At 36.6% G+C, this 16,343-nt stretch overlaps 1 protein-coding gene across 7 annotated transcripts in view; it reads left to right on the top strand.

The window, feature by feature from the left end:
• col6a4a (collagen, type VI, alpha 4a) overlaps positions 1-16,343 on the top strand; it is an 81,852-nt gene that overhangs the window by 45,670 nt on the left and 19,839 nt on the right. For all 7 annotated transcript variants that reach the window (XM_044358946.1, XM_044358948.1, XM_044358951.1 and 4 more), the window contains 13 exons: positions 903-956; positions 2,614-2,685; positions 2,790-2,816; positions 2,989-3,033; positions 5,234-5,287; positions 6,414-6,476; positions 8,470-8,535; positions 9,071-9,124; positions 10,152-10,187; positions 10,290-10,352; positions 10,462-10,524; positions 14,913-14,975; positions 15,118-15,180. In XM_044358946.1, coding sequence (XP_044214881.1) covers positions 903-956; positions 2,614-2,685; positions 2,790-2,816; positions 2,989-3,033; positions 5,234-5,287; positions 6,414-6,476; positions 8,470-8,535; positions 9,071-9,124; positions 10,152-10,187; positions 10,290-10,352; positions 10,462-10,524; positions 14,913-14,975; positions 15,118-15,180 — 723 coding nt within the window. The remainder of the gene's footprint in view (positions 1-902; positions 957-2,613; positions 2,686-2,789; positions 2,817-2,988; positions 3,034-5,233; positions 5,288-6,413; positions 6,477-8,469; positions 8,536-9,070; positions 9,125-10,151; positions 10,188-10,289; positions 10,353-10,461; positions 10,525-14,912; positions 14,976-15,117; positions 15,181-16,343) is intronic.

Here is a 16,343-nt window from a genome sequence, read left to right as displayed (position 1 = left end):
AATTTTGGACCCAAAAGCAGGACTCAGACACACAGCTTGGAACAATTCAAATCTAGTTTTATTGAGAAGTTGTAGAGATGGAGGTTTGCAGAGCGGGCAGGCAGAGAGAGCTGAGCTGTCGGCTGGAAAACAAGCTGGCTAGACACTGGGCGAGCCAGACAGAGCTGACCCATCTGAGATCTGAGGAACAGGAAAACACAGAGTCAAACAGAGTTCAGGCAAACTTAAACTTGGCCGTAACGTAGTACCACGTTGGCGGAATGAACAATCTGGCAAAGACTGGAGTGTAGAGCCGGGATATAAATATACTGCAGGAGCTTGATGCGTGGATGGGTCACAAGTGTGCAGGTTGATCGGCAGCAGAGGGAAACAGAGCGCCACGCCCAGACAGACACACACAGACAGACAGAGGGAGAGAACAAGCTGGACCATGACAGTATTTGCAATAGAAATGGTTCTCTGCAATATGATGGTCATTAAAATATTCAAATCGACTTTATCACCCTCAACATGCAGCATCTGTAATCTCCTTGTTGTATTGTATTTCTGTATTTTCCTTTGTTGTTGTTTTAACTGTTGATGTTGTTTTTTGGGGAAAAATCACTAAATTAAGTGTTAGAAAAAGAATGAGACAGTTAATGTGATTCTGAGATAGCAACCACGTAGAAATTTAGCTGCTGTTCATATGGTTGTGTGAATCAAAAGTTGCTCAAGACTAAAACTGAAAAGTGGATATTTAAATTAGATTCTGCTAGAAATATTTCTTACATAACGCTTTCAATTTTATTATCATCAAGGAAACTGGTTTTAAAGCTGGATGTCCTTCTTGATTAAGTTTTGACCTGTGAGATTTTCACTCGATTTTTCTGCCACTGAAGCTGTTGTGTGTGTTTTAATTACAGGGTCAGCCTGGACAGAAGGGTCACCCCGGGTTCCCAGGAGAGGAGGGTGTTGCTGTAAGTTCATTTTTATTAATTTTAGCAATACTTACATTAAATTTACATTAAATTAAATGTAAAAATTACATTAAATTTAAACTTAAAGATCCTCTCCGGACATGTTGAGAGACTGAAATACTCTTCTTTGACTAAAATGTGTCTGATATGGTGTTCCTTCCAATTACCTGGATAAAAATTCTGAAAACATCATCACTGTAAAGTCCATCCTCAGTGTTTGTACACTGGAGGCTTCAAGTTTCCACATCACACTTGTGTAAGTTGCAAACTGGACCACGACTGGCTCCAAACTAGTTGTGATGTCACAAATCTACCCGTTGGAATAGAACCGTGGCACCTACCAGTATCATCCAATCAAGTCGTCTTATACTGACGTCATCTGAGATACGTCATAATTACATAATTACTACGGCAGCTAGATCTGAGTTACAGCTAGACTGTAACTCAGAGGTGACGTCCACCTTACCAATGGATGATAACGTCCTTGTGAACCTACTAGCAGGCGTGGCAGGTTCCTTCTAACCCATAATTATGATGATAATTACTATATTACTACTACTACTGATAACTACTGATAACACCCATTAAGTTGAGTGATAACATTTATTTGGATTTAAGGTAAGCACAGAGAAAATTCACCAACAATCAAACAGCAAATAGAGTTAATAAAAACAATTACAAGACTAATAAAAATGCCACATAGTAAAACTTTAAGATCCCTAAGAAGAATCCATCTGGAAGGCAGTTTGCAGTCGGTTTAATTTAAAGGTTTTAGTGTAGTTTTTAGGTCATGTTTCTGTCGTTACGAGATTTAAATTAGAGAAGAGATTTGAGGCAGTTTGGAAGCTTTAACAGAGATGATAATAGATGATTAATCCATCCGGTTTTGTGATACAGAGAGTGATGAGGAGAACTACATTTGTCATCAGTGATACAGCATCAGACACTCTGATTAACAGGATTTAACTGTTTTAAATGATTGACTGAGAAAATAATTGGTGGTAGAGTTGCAACAATTGGTTGCTCTACACAAAATTAATCAGCAATAATTTTGAGAATCGATTACTCATTTAAGTCTTTTTTCAAGCAAAAAGGCCAAATTTTTGATGGTTTTTGGTTTTCAAATGGGAGAATTAGCTTCTTTGCTTGGACAAAACAAGACATTCAGACTTTTTTTTGTTTTTTACTGTTTTCTGACTTTTTTATAGACAAAACAACCAATGATTCATAAAAAAAGAGAGAAAAAATTGGCAGACAAATCGATAATAAAAATAATCATTAGTTGCAGCCCTACAAGTTCAACTGAAACTTTACCAACCCTGAGGGGGACTTTGTCTTGCAGCCAGGTAAAACAGACTGAGGCACACAGACTAAAATACATAAAACATGTATACATCAAGTGACAACATTAAACCTTAGAGCCTTAATTGCTGGATTATCCAAAAATAAAAATAATCATAATAAATAGCTGCAGCCCTAAAATCTTCACTGAGGCTTTCAATGTGTGTAAATCACCCAAATCCTCTTTTAAAAAATGTAAACTGTAAAACAGAGGGTGGAATGAATCAGTGTTTGTTACAGTGATGATATATTACAGCTGAATCAACATCTCTTCTACTGCTGGACTCTCATGTGTCTCTTTGTGTATGTGTTGCAGGGCGAGCGTGGGGGTCCGGGACCCAGTGGACCTCAAGGTGTCCAGGGTTGTTCTGGACTCAGAGGAATGAAGGTACAGTAATACTTTAGATTGTGATGTTAATAGTGAGTAGTATTTTAACTTGACAGAAGCATTCATGATGTGTGTGTAAATCAAACTGCGTTGTGTGTCTGCAGGGAAACCGAGGCCTTCGGGGAAACAGGGTGAGTGACTCAGACTGGCTGAACTTTAACATCAATTAAGTGAGGAAGTAATGTGATGTGTTGTATGTACTGAGGAATGTTTGAATAAACATTAAAGCACAAATAGAGTCTCATTGGAAAACACACAGAAAAGAAAAATCAGCTGTGACCCAGTTCTGTTCCTACGTTGCAGGGCGAGGATGGAGAAGACGGACTGGACGGAGTCGATGGACAACAGGTAAGACAATATGACGATATATACATACAGTATATGATAATGATACACTGCTCTCCACTAATAATGCTGTGTTCATGTCATATCAGCATTGTTGTTATTACGAGATTGCGACTTGTAGATAGAATATATAATAAATAAAGGATTTCTTCCACCTCTGCAACTTACAAGTCATGATTATGACTGGAAAACTCTGATATACTGTATCAGACTTGGTGTCTCTTAATACAGAAGTGCTGGAAAATCATGAAAACAGGGCCGCCTCATGTCAGACAGAGTCTGTCATTCAGTGTGTTTCCACCCACATTTTCTGAATATGGTGTAATGCTGTCAGTGCACAGTATTTTTAACCCACACTCAAGCAACTCTATAATCATACAACTATCCTGAGTTGTCTGACGTGAATACTCACAAGTTGTAAACAATCTTTTCTGTCTCTGTCATCCATCCCATATGACAAGAACGTGGGACAAAAGCAGAGTAGGGATTTCACACAACTTCATCTTCAGTACTTCCAAGGTGCATAGAGAAGGAAAAGAGGCTGAAAAGGTCAAAACTCCAGTAACACTTGTAGTATAAAGAACATTATTGTGAGACCGAGGCTGACCCAGGTGCCATAAGCTGGACTTTATTGTGAATTTGTGTATTTTACCTATTTAGGTGCTGCCCGTAGGCTGTCAGAAAAGAGAGCAGTGATGCAACATTAGCAGGCTGAGGTGGACAAAACCCAGTAGAGTGAAGAAAGACAGACAGAGAACTTTATTAATCCCAAACAGAAGTTACAGTGTTACACCAGCCAAAGTCGAGATGAAATGAAAAATGCCTTTTTAACCCTTTGAGGTCACATCCCTGGTCATATTGTGCATCTATTCAACAATATTTGCCAAAAAAATACAAACACATCAATTTCTTTGTATTCTTATATCAAAATCCAATCATGTTTTCTTCCAGTAAAACAAAAATATGACATGCGCTTATGTAGGCGTGGACCAACTAATTTCAACCAATAATATCATGACATCTACTCATCAATCAATCCTCAACTTTTAGCAACACAACGTTACATCCTGCCTGTCTGTCCTGTTTCACTCAGAAATACGTCGCCATACGGAAGTTAGATACTCTCACTAGATGCTGTTTCATCTGGACTTTAATGTAAATCACAAAAACAAAAAGAATTAGGTAAAAAAACAAATACAATTAGACTTGCAGGCAAGTATAATATGGCCTTACTGACCCAAAGCATCGAGGAGCGCAGAGCATTAACCAATGAGGCTTTAACAGGTGGTTTAACACACTGTATGTTAAGCATATTAATATGACCTCAGACAGTTCATGTTGCCAGAAAATGAACCAGTCTTGGACCACCAAGGTCATGAATTCACACAGTATCTGGCATGTAACCACAGAATATCTGGCATGTAACCACAGAGTATCTGGCATGTAACCACACAGTATCTGGCACATAACCATACAGTATCTTGCATGTAACCATAGAGTATCTGGAATGTAACCACAGAATATCTGGCATGTAACCATATAGTATCTGGCATGTAACCACACAGTATCTGGCACATAACCATACAGTATCTTGCATGTAACTATAGAGTATCTGGCATGTAACTGTACAGTATCTGGCATGTAACCACACAGTATCTGGCACATAACCATATAGTATCTGGCATGTAACCACACAATATCTGGCAGGTAACCTCAGAGTATCTGGCATGTCATCTGGACAACTATCCACTAGCTCACAGATAACACTGAACGCAGAGGAGTCAGAGGTGGAAAACCCAACAGAAGAAAGTCAGACCGACAGATGCATTAAAATATGCCCAGATCAGCCCAATAACCATTATTAGGATTACTGTGTTATTTTGAAATCGTGAGAGTTGAAGTGCCCTTTTTATTGAAAACTTTATATAACAAGGACTCTCTCCACTTTATTTTTGCCCTGTGGTCACAGCAGAGCAGCGTTTTAGTGGCCACAGTCCTCACCTGCCTGCGGAAGAGATGCTCCTCTTAAGGCAAACAAACTAATAAGACCAGATGAAGCAGCCTGATGATGTGAAGACACTGAATGTTTCTGTTTTTTTTTTTTTCATTATGGAGGAAATGAGCGGGTGTGTTCAGGAAACGAGCTGATCGGGGGGGTTTTCGGGCTCTCAGTGCTGAGCTGTTTCTGGTTTTGTGTTTGCAGGGAGTGACGGGACGGGACGGAGGTCGAGGAGAGAGAGGACATCAAGGAAACCCAGTAAAATACTTCATATTTTCTCTTCTATGAAACTCAGATCATTGTCTGTCTGTCATCATATTCATCAAACCAGAAAACCCTCCACTCACTAAATTTCACACAACATTGTACAACTCAAACTTACTGTATTTTTCCCATTTTATCATGAATATTGACAAAGATGCTTTTCTACCAAAGCTTGAATTATTAAACACAATGAAATAAACATAATTCAAAATCAAAGTAAAAGCTAACTAGCTAAACATATTATCAACAGTATTAATGCTAATACTTAGCATGTTAGCATTTACATGTAATTTATGATTAAATTTATAATGTCCTCATGAAAAAGATAAAAAATTGAATTGGAGAATTTCATAGAAATACTGAATATTTCATAGTACTTTTTATATTGTTACTATAACGTTTATTAAAAAAGTCATGATTCATATGAATAACTAATTAACATTTACATAACAACAAGCTATTTTACTTAGTTTTTAAATATTCTTATTAATATTTGCCATCTTCATATTGCTACTACTATTGAAAAGTTCACTTTATTTTTACATTTTTTACAAGATAATTACATTCTTGCATCATGAATATGTACATTTTAAATACAAAATAACTTAATGACTTACATTTATTTATAATTTAGGGGCATTTGAATCTGCAATTTGTTCATGACAGAAAATAAAACATTGATAGATCAATAAATAAACATATGATTTGATTAATTTACCTTAAATCTTTATACTTTCTATGATAAATTACTTTTTTATATATATTAATATTATTGACATTTACAGTATTTAGCAGATACTACAGAGCCTGCAGTCTTGAAAGAATAAAAACGTTTTTCATGTAAATTATTAACAAATCAAATGCATTACTATCATTTTGTCTTTTTTTGTTTTTCCTCTTTTTATTGTTTTGTGTTTATTTGTTTATTTAGTCACACAGGCAGGTAGGTCTCTGTCAGAAGAATATGAGAACAAACTGTCTTGCTTTAGTTCAGTGGAATTCCCCTTTAGCTGTCACACCCTCCAGATGAGGCATCACAGAGTGATGTCAGAGTGAAGCTCGGAGGTGTTGACCTCTGACCTCCGGCTGGTTGATTAACGGGTTGAACTGTCGTCCTCAGGGTATCCCAGGTATCAGAGGAGAGGCGGGACCGAAAGGAGAGCGAGGACTGAGAGGAGATCCGGTGAGTTTCAGTGTTTTCTCTCTCTGGATGAGTGGATTTAAAATCTATTTGTGGCAAATATGCTGTTTGCAAAATTACATATCAAATAACTGATTTTCTGTGCAATGACCTGTGTTCCTCTGACATCACCGATGCCTTAAGCTGCTTTAAGTTTCATGCTCCTAAATGTTGGAATAGTCTCCCTGAGTTTACTCTAAGATGTGCTCAGTCTCTCATTTCTTTAACATTTCTTTTCTCTGTTTCCTTTCAAAAATATGTAATACATCCTTTGTAACTGAATAATGTAGATGTGCGTCTCCCTGTCTGCTTGTTGCAAATGGTTGTTATCATTGATACTATTTTCATTATTACTGTTAATATCGTGATCCCTATTGTTATTATTATTACTTTATTTTCTCTCTCTCTCTCTCTCTTCTTCTGTTTTCTTTCTAATATCCATGTAAAGAACATTGTGTTTTCCCCTCAGTATGAAATATACTATATAAATAAAACTTGCCTTGCCTAAGTTCTGCCTGACAGGACGAATTCAGGGGAAATAAAGTCTCATGTGCAACAATGTCAGCACAGAGAAGTTGTTTTACTGAGATCAAGGATTCATTTTGTTTAACTTGGACTCATAACATCAGCCCTGAATTGGATTATTTTGAACAGATGTGAAAGTAATTTGTGCATAAATATTACAGAGATTGCAGAAAACTGTCAAACTCTCACAGTCAAATGCAGAATTGAACTTATTAAATTGTTATTAATAAATTTAATTTAATAAGGTTAAATTTGCTGTCATTTCTCTGGTCACAGGATTACAATCTCCTGGAAGGACAGAGTGGTGATTTTCTCTGTGAATAAAATGTGAATGTTATTTAACTTGGAGCTCTCAGATTTTAGTTGTTTCTATTACATGAACGCAACATAATAGTTCTGGTCAAGATTCTGACGGCTTCACCATCCAACGCTTTCTCCTAGAAATTACATTTATATACTACTAAATTATTTTCCCAATTATGCTTCATTTGCATATGTAAAAGCTTTGTAACACATCTTTTTGAATGAAATGTACATTTATGTACTGCATTAAGTCACAGGAAGGAGGTCAGGGTGGATGGTGGGCGTTGACATCAGAGAGAGAGGTTCACATCCTGAGTCCTGTGCGTGTTTTAGTTTTAGACCACAAAAGCACTTCAGGTTCAGCTCAGTGAAAGATATTGCAGATTTGTTTAAATGTTAATAAACACGTGTATTAAACAGAGACCAGGATCTGTCTCTAACCTTAACCGAGTGCTGCCAGAGTCTGAACACAACCATGAGAATGTTTAATAAAGCTGTAGTTACTATGAGCAGATATTTTACAGCAAGATTTGATATTTTGACAGAAAACAAATGAAATAAATTGTCTATGAACATTTCATTAATACGTTCAGATACGTTATTAACAACTTTTTCTCATTATGTTGACCGTAAAAGTAATCTGAGCAGCAGTAGCAGTTTATAAATGTCATTTCTAGGAGACGGTGTGTGAGACCGATCAAACGGGGACTCAGTAACTTTTTTTCAGATCTCCACTACATTTATAAATAATGAGTTGACCTCTTAACAAAGCCGAGCAAATTGAAAGAGGTGTTACATCATAAAATCCCCAAATCTCAATAAAACGTTGGGTCTTGTTATTTGCATTAGAGAAACAGGACTACTGTGCTGACTGGTACTTCAGGATGAATCTGAGAGCCTCCCATTGACTTCCCAGTAAAAAAAAATCTGTATGTTTGGAGAGAAGAGAGTGAGAGTCAGCTTGTTATGGTTAAAAACTCAAGACCATACTGGGATGAAAATTCAGATTAAAATCTTAAACATGCATTCAGCATCCTCAGCCAAATCTAAAGTCACTGAAAGCAGTGTAGCTGGAACACAGCTGGAACAGCTGGAGGCTCCACTTCAGGGAACATGATGTTGAGTTTATCTTCAAGTTAACACTTTGGCTTTGTGTTTTGTCTGACAGGGTGAACCAGGTACTGATAACACCGTCCCAGGAGCCAAAGGAGAGCGGGGGAACCCAGGTTTACCGGTAAGAAACATCTCACAAACTGCATGTGTGTGTTCAGATTGATGCATTTATATTTTATATTCACGTTTTGTCATTTGGCAGACGATTTTATCCAAATTGTCACATAGCTGACCAGTTACAAGTGAAATGACAAACAACACTATGAAGATGCAATTAAGAGCAACAGCAGTAATATGAGACGGTCAGCTGACTGTCTGTTGGAGCATATCAGGCATCGTTGGAGGTTAAGCTTTGTGCAAGTTATTTGATAAATTTGTGGTTTTGGATCAACTTTTGATTAAGTCCAGAAACTCTAGTGCAGTGTTTTGTTAATGTTTGCAGCAACTTTTTCTGTTTTTATTGACAGGAAACATCTTAAAAATGCCAATTTAATAGATTATTGTGGGGAAAACTAGTTGCCAAGTTTGTGATTCTTACACTGAAAATGATTCCCTGTTTACAAATATTTAAGTGTGTCATAAACCCTGAAACTTCTCTGGTCAGATCAGTTCTTCCCGTATCGCTCTGCTGAAAGTCGATGTGTTTAAATCTACAGGGACAACCTGGACCGGACGGGCTGAGAGCTGAGGATGGAATCACTGGAAACCCGGTGAGATTTTGTTTACCTTCATTCTTACCTTCAGTGAAACAGGAAGTAGCTGAAACCTGCTTTAAATGGTTCTAGATGACGTCACAGCTGTGGGGGCGAATTTGAATTTGCATATTCTAATGTAATCTAATTGTACATATTAGAGATTAAAAATCTTTGTAATGTTCAATTTATTGCTTTTTACAAACTGATGTAAAAGGAAAACTTTAACAGCATTTTTTAAAGCAGCGCTTATAGGTTGTTTAACAGTCACTCCACTGACTTAACTTCATCTAGAGTTTTGTTACTGTCACAGTAACAAACCATATCTTTAAGATTAAAATGGTGAGTAACATCAGTTGCATTGAAAATGAGAGAATTTAAATCAAATCAAAATGTTATTATAATTTTATTGTAATTTCAAAATGTATAGATGTTTTATCATCATGTATTTACATTCACATATTTGGAGAATCACTGGATAGATTTTATGTAAAATTTTGACCTCGTTAGAAATACACAACTTATTATGCAAAGATCTTCTCCAGTTTATTTCCGCAAAAATGTGAGTGAATATTAAGAGATTAACAGTCGGTGCCATTAAAGCGTTGCAGAAGAAGAAGACACAACGAGATGACGTCATTAAAAGAGCGACAGTCAAAACTCAAACGATGGAAAACATGATGGAAATATGACATTTCTGTTTGTTTCATGTATTGATGTGAGGAAGGTTACAGTCTCCTCATCATCATCGCTCCACACAGATCTGATGTTTTCAGCTCTTCAATGACGTTTAAGTCACATGATTCATTTATTCACTCAGTCTGTTTACATTTGCTTTTTATCCACACAGCTACTGTTACACGTCAGACAACAACAAACATATTTTAAAGATATTTCGAGAGTTTTTTTGATTTTTTGACGTTTCCAGGTGGATGGAAATGCACCTAGTATGCACAATATCCCAGCCTCAGAGAATAATGTCATCACATATATCTAATTATTCTTCAAACATTTTGTGTGACGCTGCTGTTTTTCTGCTTTTCAGGGTCCAGAGGGAAGAAGAGGGCCACTGGGTGAGAAGGTACGAGTGGAAAACAAACAACACTCAGTGCTGTTAATGCTGGTTTACATCACTTCTAAACAACACCCTTTTTGAACACTGTGTGTGTGTGTGTTTCTGCAGGGTGCACCTGGACAGCCTGGAGATCCAGGACTCGCAGGTAGTGCAGGTGCTTCAGGTCAGCAGGTGAGTGATCAGACCAACATGAAGTAAACATGAAGTCGTTCTGTCCTCATAGTGACATTAATAACGTACACGTGCCACTGTGTTAAACTTGTCCGTGTTGTCTCTGCAGGGTCCCAGAGGGGTCAGAGGTCAACCGGGACCAAGAGGAATCATTGGTCTTCCTGGACCTCAGGTCAGTACATCACCTCAACACTGACTCTACTTCACCAACATCTGACCCAAGACCAGCCAATATGTTCACATCAGGAATCTAAAGAAATGTCCTGAATTTCATCAGATTTTACAGTTTTTCTTCTAAACTTCTACAAACACATAGTCGTAAGTCATAAAAAAAACAGGAACATCATCCAAAATTTGATTTGTATTCTCACCTTAAAACAGCAGTATCCTGCCCCCTGCCCCTCAACCACTCTACTTAACAAGCGTTTGCTAATTTTGCGGTTGTCATGTGACGGTTTCATCACTGCAAGTCACAAATCATGGAGACTGACAGTCTGATGTCACCACAGCTGTCACCTGACTTCTAGGACTCATCTGTTGTCTGGTTCCAGTTTACTTTTATCTAGTGATTTAAATATTGTCTTATCAGGTTTGTGAAGTGGACAGCGAGCGGGAACGTACAGAAATCACATCTAATATCACACAGAATATGCGTTAAAGGTTCTGATTGTAGCTATTTCAGTCATTGAGGCTCATCCATGTAATGTGTAGATCTGACCCGCCCTCCAGTTATCTTTATTTATGAGTCCTGCATGGAGCTTGTTAAGTTACTCAATCATGTGGAGGCAGAAATAACCTCTCACAGCTGATTCCTGCCATAATTCCTTCCACAGAGACACACAGACAGGTGAGCTGCATGTAAGGGTCATAAAACCTTCACGAGTAAAAAACCAATGAGTACTTAATCAAACCACCTGTTCAACAAGCATAAACATGTAGAAAAGCAGGTATTTTCAACTGCTTATTGTTATGAACAAGCTGAAACCAAAGCTGTCCGTATGTCACCTAACTGTTTGACTTAGTTTAGCTTAGCTAACCCTAACGCTAACCCACTAACTGGTCAAATTCTTGTAAATTTAGCTACTACTACTTCTACATGCTGCTCTAGTAACAATATTTAGTGATATCTAAAGCTGCAGCGCAGGACTTTTGTTTCCCCCTTCTGGCAGTGAGAGTAATTACAAAAACACTGTCGACTTGTGCTTACATCATAGGCTCCGCGGTAGCCTACTTCGTCACTACTGTTGTGGCTTTAAAATGGTGGATAAATAGTTTTGAGCGTCATACAACCCCCTGCAGAATGACTCGTTTGATGAATTTGATGAATTTAGTCTGATAACATTTGGGAAGTCTAAGAGCCGCAAGGTTAAATGATTTTATCCCCATTCAAGTTAGCAGAGAGCTAACCAGAAGTTAGCTGCTTGGATGGCGGAGGTCTGTGGTACGCATGCTCTGCCCATAGAGCAAAGAGCATGCTCAGTATGATTCATCCGGCCAGCACAGGAATGTCAAACGCGACACCAGATTAAAAACTCTGAATACTGTGAAATACAGAGAGATTTATCTGGTGGTTAAAGGTTTGATCAGCATTAAGTGAACTCATTTGGCACAGACATTCATTTATATATAAAAGTTCTGCACTGCAAGTTTAAGAAATCAATCAGTTTAATCTAATCAATTCTAATCATGTTCTAAATTTATTCTTTTTAAAAATAATAATTAAAAAAACAAAGCATTTTTTTTAGTAATGAAAAAGAACCAATAAGAGAATCAATAAAGAATCAAACAGATAGAAGTCAAAATTCTAACGATACCCGTCTCTACAGTATAGGAGAGAAAATCACTGTTCAAATCCCTTTAATATATAATAGCCTTGTTGTTATTTTGTGATTATTGTTTTTCATGGCGTGCAGTGTGAACCCCCAAACCCTCCCACCAAACAACCCCCTCCCTGCAACCACAGCCCTCCAAAAGCCCTGGAAAAACCCTGGATGTCACAGAGAAAGATTTAACCATAATGAAAAATAATATAAGTAGATGTTTTTGAGATGATTTAAAGAGGTTTGTCTGTCATGAAACTCTTGAGTTGTGTCGCCCCAAATCAACAAACTGAAAGAAGCACAGAATCTCAGATGAGGTTTAAAAATGCCTTACAGCATTTAAACAGAGCAGCACATTACCTACAAGTTATGATACATTTATTTTCCGTATCATATGTCGATTTTAAATATTCATTTCATCCACAGATTTGTATCAGTGTAAAAAAAAGTTAAATCCAGTCCAAGTCCAGTTTCAGACAAGATATAACAAGAAATACATATTCAATGAAAGAAAACTTCTGGAGAGTCAGGCTGTTTATGAACGTACGTCCTCGACATGGTGTCTTCTGTGTAACAATGACAAGGTTCAGGATTTATCTGTTTTCAGAGGCTTGAAGTTAAAAAGGTAAAGTTTTGTTAAAATCTTAAGGGTTCGTCCTCAGGAGAGCAGCAATGGGATCATAAAAAAGTCACAAACTGCCAATTAGACTTTGATTTGATTTCTTACATGTAAGTGGAAACTTTGGCCTGATGGTGGCGCTAGAAGAAAAGTCAGGGGGTCACCAGAGCTGTTGGGATTCATCCTCTGGGGAACATGAACTTTAACAGGACATTTCTGATCTGGTCTTTAGCTGTTGGGATGTTTTGCTCTTTAACTGAGTGTTGGACAGACAAACTAAACAAACTCGGTAAGTGAAGAAATGCTCCATTTACAGTAACTGAACAATGAAACCACCCACACAGAATCAGTGGTCTGATTGGAAAAAAAACAGCTAATCAAAAGTAATCACAATAATTCACAGTTTCAACCCAGCATTTCTTCAGCTTATCGCTACATTTCTGTTCATGTTTTACTGCCCAAAAAAGCTACAATAAACAGATTTCTTTCAGTTTGTGGCAATGTGATCTCATATTCAATCTGTGAGTAATTATAGTGCTGCTGACTGCACAGAGCCAACAGCATAATTTATGAGCAGAAAAAGTGAACTTTACAGGGTCATTATTCATGAAAATACAGTGAGATTCAATCACCAGCTTAGATTTTACTTTTTTTTTATAATAATGTGCTTTAATTTAAAAGTTCAAACGTTTGCTTTACATATCTGTCAGTAATAACAAATGAAGCCTAGATGCTCATAAATCATGTAGCATGTAATTTAGCTCCACTACAGTAGAAAAAGCTGAAAATAATGAGCCGATATGACATGAATGTAACATATATTCAATCAGCTAAAATATGCTAAACTATCAGTGTCATTGGAATGCCTTCATCTAGAGATTCACTAATAATGGAGTTATTAGTGTGTTTGTAAACTTGTAATGATTTACTGGTAAAACTTAACTTTAAAACTCCCTATTTAAATGGTTTATAACACATTATAATGCCGTTGTTAGCAGATATGTGTTTATTATACCAATATGTAATAAGCAGAAGTGTTTGCTGTTATATATACAGATAATTAATATAGTAACACACAGCTGTAATAATATAAAATATGTCTTCATAGGAGAAGTTATAATTGTTGACAAAAACTGTACAATAATAGACACTTAAAATGTCCTTATATCTGCTTGTGACTACAATAAAGTGTATTAAAAACCATTTATTAACTGTTTATATAGTGATTATAAATGATAAGTAGGGGGACTTAAGGTCTCACTAGTTAATAATTAACTCTTCGTTTACAAGCACACAAATAACTTATAAATGACTTATTACTAACAAGTCCGGCTGTCAGTTTAAAGGTGACCTCTGCTGATTTTCCACTTCAGCGCTTGTTTCCAGGTGTTCATTGTGTAAAAAGTAGTATAAAGTCTTGTCTGTATCCAGGAGGAGCTGTCCATGGTTGAGTTGTATTATGGGTAATGTAGGCACCAGGTTTTGACAAAGAAGAAGGATGTGCATCAATTTTCATCCTTTTTTAAAAAAAAAACACATTTCCATCATGAGTCCAACTGTGTTATAGGAGTAAAAGAGTACTCTTAAGGTTATCTGTAGTTTAATATCCTTTAAGCACTTATTTAGAAAAGTGGTGAAACTGAATCTTTTTGTTGAGGTGTACTAGCATGCAGTTTTAACCAATTCTAGTACATTGACAGACATGTTTATGAATATGCATTATCCCTGCTAAATAAACATAAATAAATAAAAGTATACATGACGTGAGTAGAGCTGCAACAATAAGACAATTGACAGAAAATTAATAGCCAGCGTTTTGATAATCAATTAATTGTTTTGAGAAAAATTCTCTGATTCCAGCTTCTCAACTGTGAATATTTTCTGGTTTCTTCAGTTCTCTATGACAGTAAACTGAATATCTTTGGGTTGTCAACTGTTGATCAGAAAAAAACAGGATCTTTGAGGACGTTATCTTAACTTTGAGAAACTCTGGGAGACATATTTCACCACTTCCTGACATTTTAAAGACCAAACAATGAATCAATAATGAAAATAATCATTAGTTTCAGCCCTAGGTGTGACAGCGATGAACACGGTAACAGTGTTCTGGTTTTCCTGCAGGGTGGACCTGGAACAGTTGGAAACCCGGGAACAGGCGGACGCCGTGGCCCGAACGGACAGAAGGTGAATGACATCAGCATCATCTGAGACACTTAAATCCTGATCAACAGAGCATTCGATTTATATCTCCAGAAAATATTAAAGCTGCACTAATCAATATTTTTACTCCAACTGGATGATCGTGTTGCTCTGTTTGTCGTTAAAGGGTCAACAAGGAGAACCAGGTGTGAAGGGTGCTCCTGGATCGCGGGGACCCATAGGAATGCCGGTAAGACATAAACATCAGCTGTGTTTGTATCAAGGGTGGAAGAAGTATTCAGATACTTAACTGAAGTAAAAGTACAGTAGTAATACCACATTATGAAATACTAAATTACATGTAAAAGTCCTGAATATTTAATTAAAGCCCTGTAGAGTTTCTGTTTATATATAGTTTGTTTATATGTGCTGAAAATATTTCCTTCATTAAACATTTCCAGAACCAGTTTGCAAAAATATTTGTGCATTGTTTACAAACATTTTTGGATCAGTGGAAAAAACATGAAACCACAGAAATGTGTCCGTCTGCATTTTCGTCCTCACGCACGATACAAATAAAATGTTTCAACCTCCTTGTTAAAACATTTCACTACTATTAGTCGTGAAACTCCACAAGGTACCTTTAAACAAAAGTATAGACATAAATAAGCAAAATGTACCTAAAGCAAGACTATGGAACTTTTTATGAACAGCGGCCGCTGTAGCCAAAAGTTGCAATTACAGGATAACGCATTTAATTTCCTTTCATTTCCCAAAATGATCATTATTACAGCTGCTTGAAAGACGTCATCATCAGGAGACCTGACTGAGCAAAAACGTGTAACACAAGTAGAAAAGAGCCATAAAGTCAGAAAACTGATGTAAACATGTTTTCAGACATCAGCCACCATGAAGCAGACATAGTGAAACTGTAACAGTAGAACCGCTGAGTGAGGTTGTATTTTATTGCTTGTGATTTAAACTGTTCATCATCGTTTCATTTCATTCATTTAATTTCATTGATTGATTTGTTGGAACTGTTCTGTTCCAGAACGAGATGTGATTCATAAACAAACGCAATTAAATTTCCTCGTACACATACATATCATCTTCCTCTTACTCAAAACAATAAAAACAGAAGGTCTGTCAGTTCCAGTTACTTTACGAAAAAAACCAATAATTTACTATTAACTAAGAGAAGTATAATTATTCTCTCTATATACATTTTCTTGAACTGAAAAATATTTATTTTAAGTCATTATCTATTGTTATTTTTCATTCGACATTTACACTGAATAACTTTAAAGTAAAAACTAAAATCAAATATAAAGTAAAAATACTCATTTCGAAGCAGAAAAACACCTGTCAGAGTTGATGTTTTTAAAATAATGTATGATATTATTGATGCATAAA

This window comes from Thunnus albacares, chromosome 8 (genome assembly GCF_914725855.1).
Source record: "Thunnus albacares chromosome 8, fThuAlb1.1, whole genome shotgun sequence".
Lineage (NCBI taxonomy): Eukaryota > Metazoa > Chordata > Actinopteri > Scombriformes > Scombridae > Thunnus > Thunnus albacares.
This window is presented reverse-complemented; position numbering and strand designations above follow the sequence as displayed.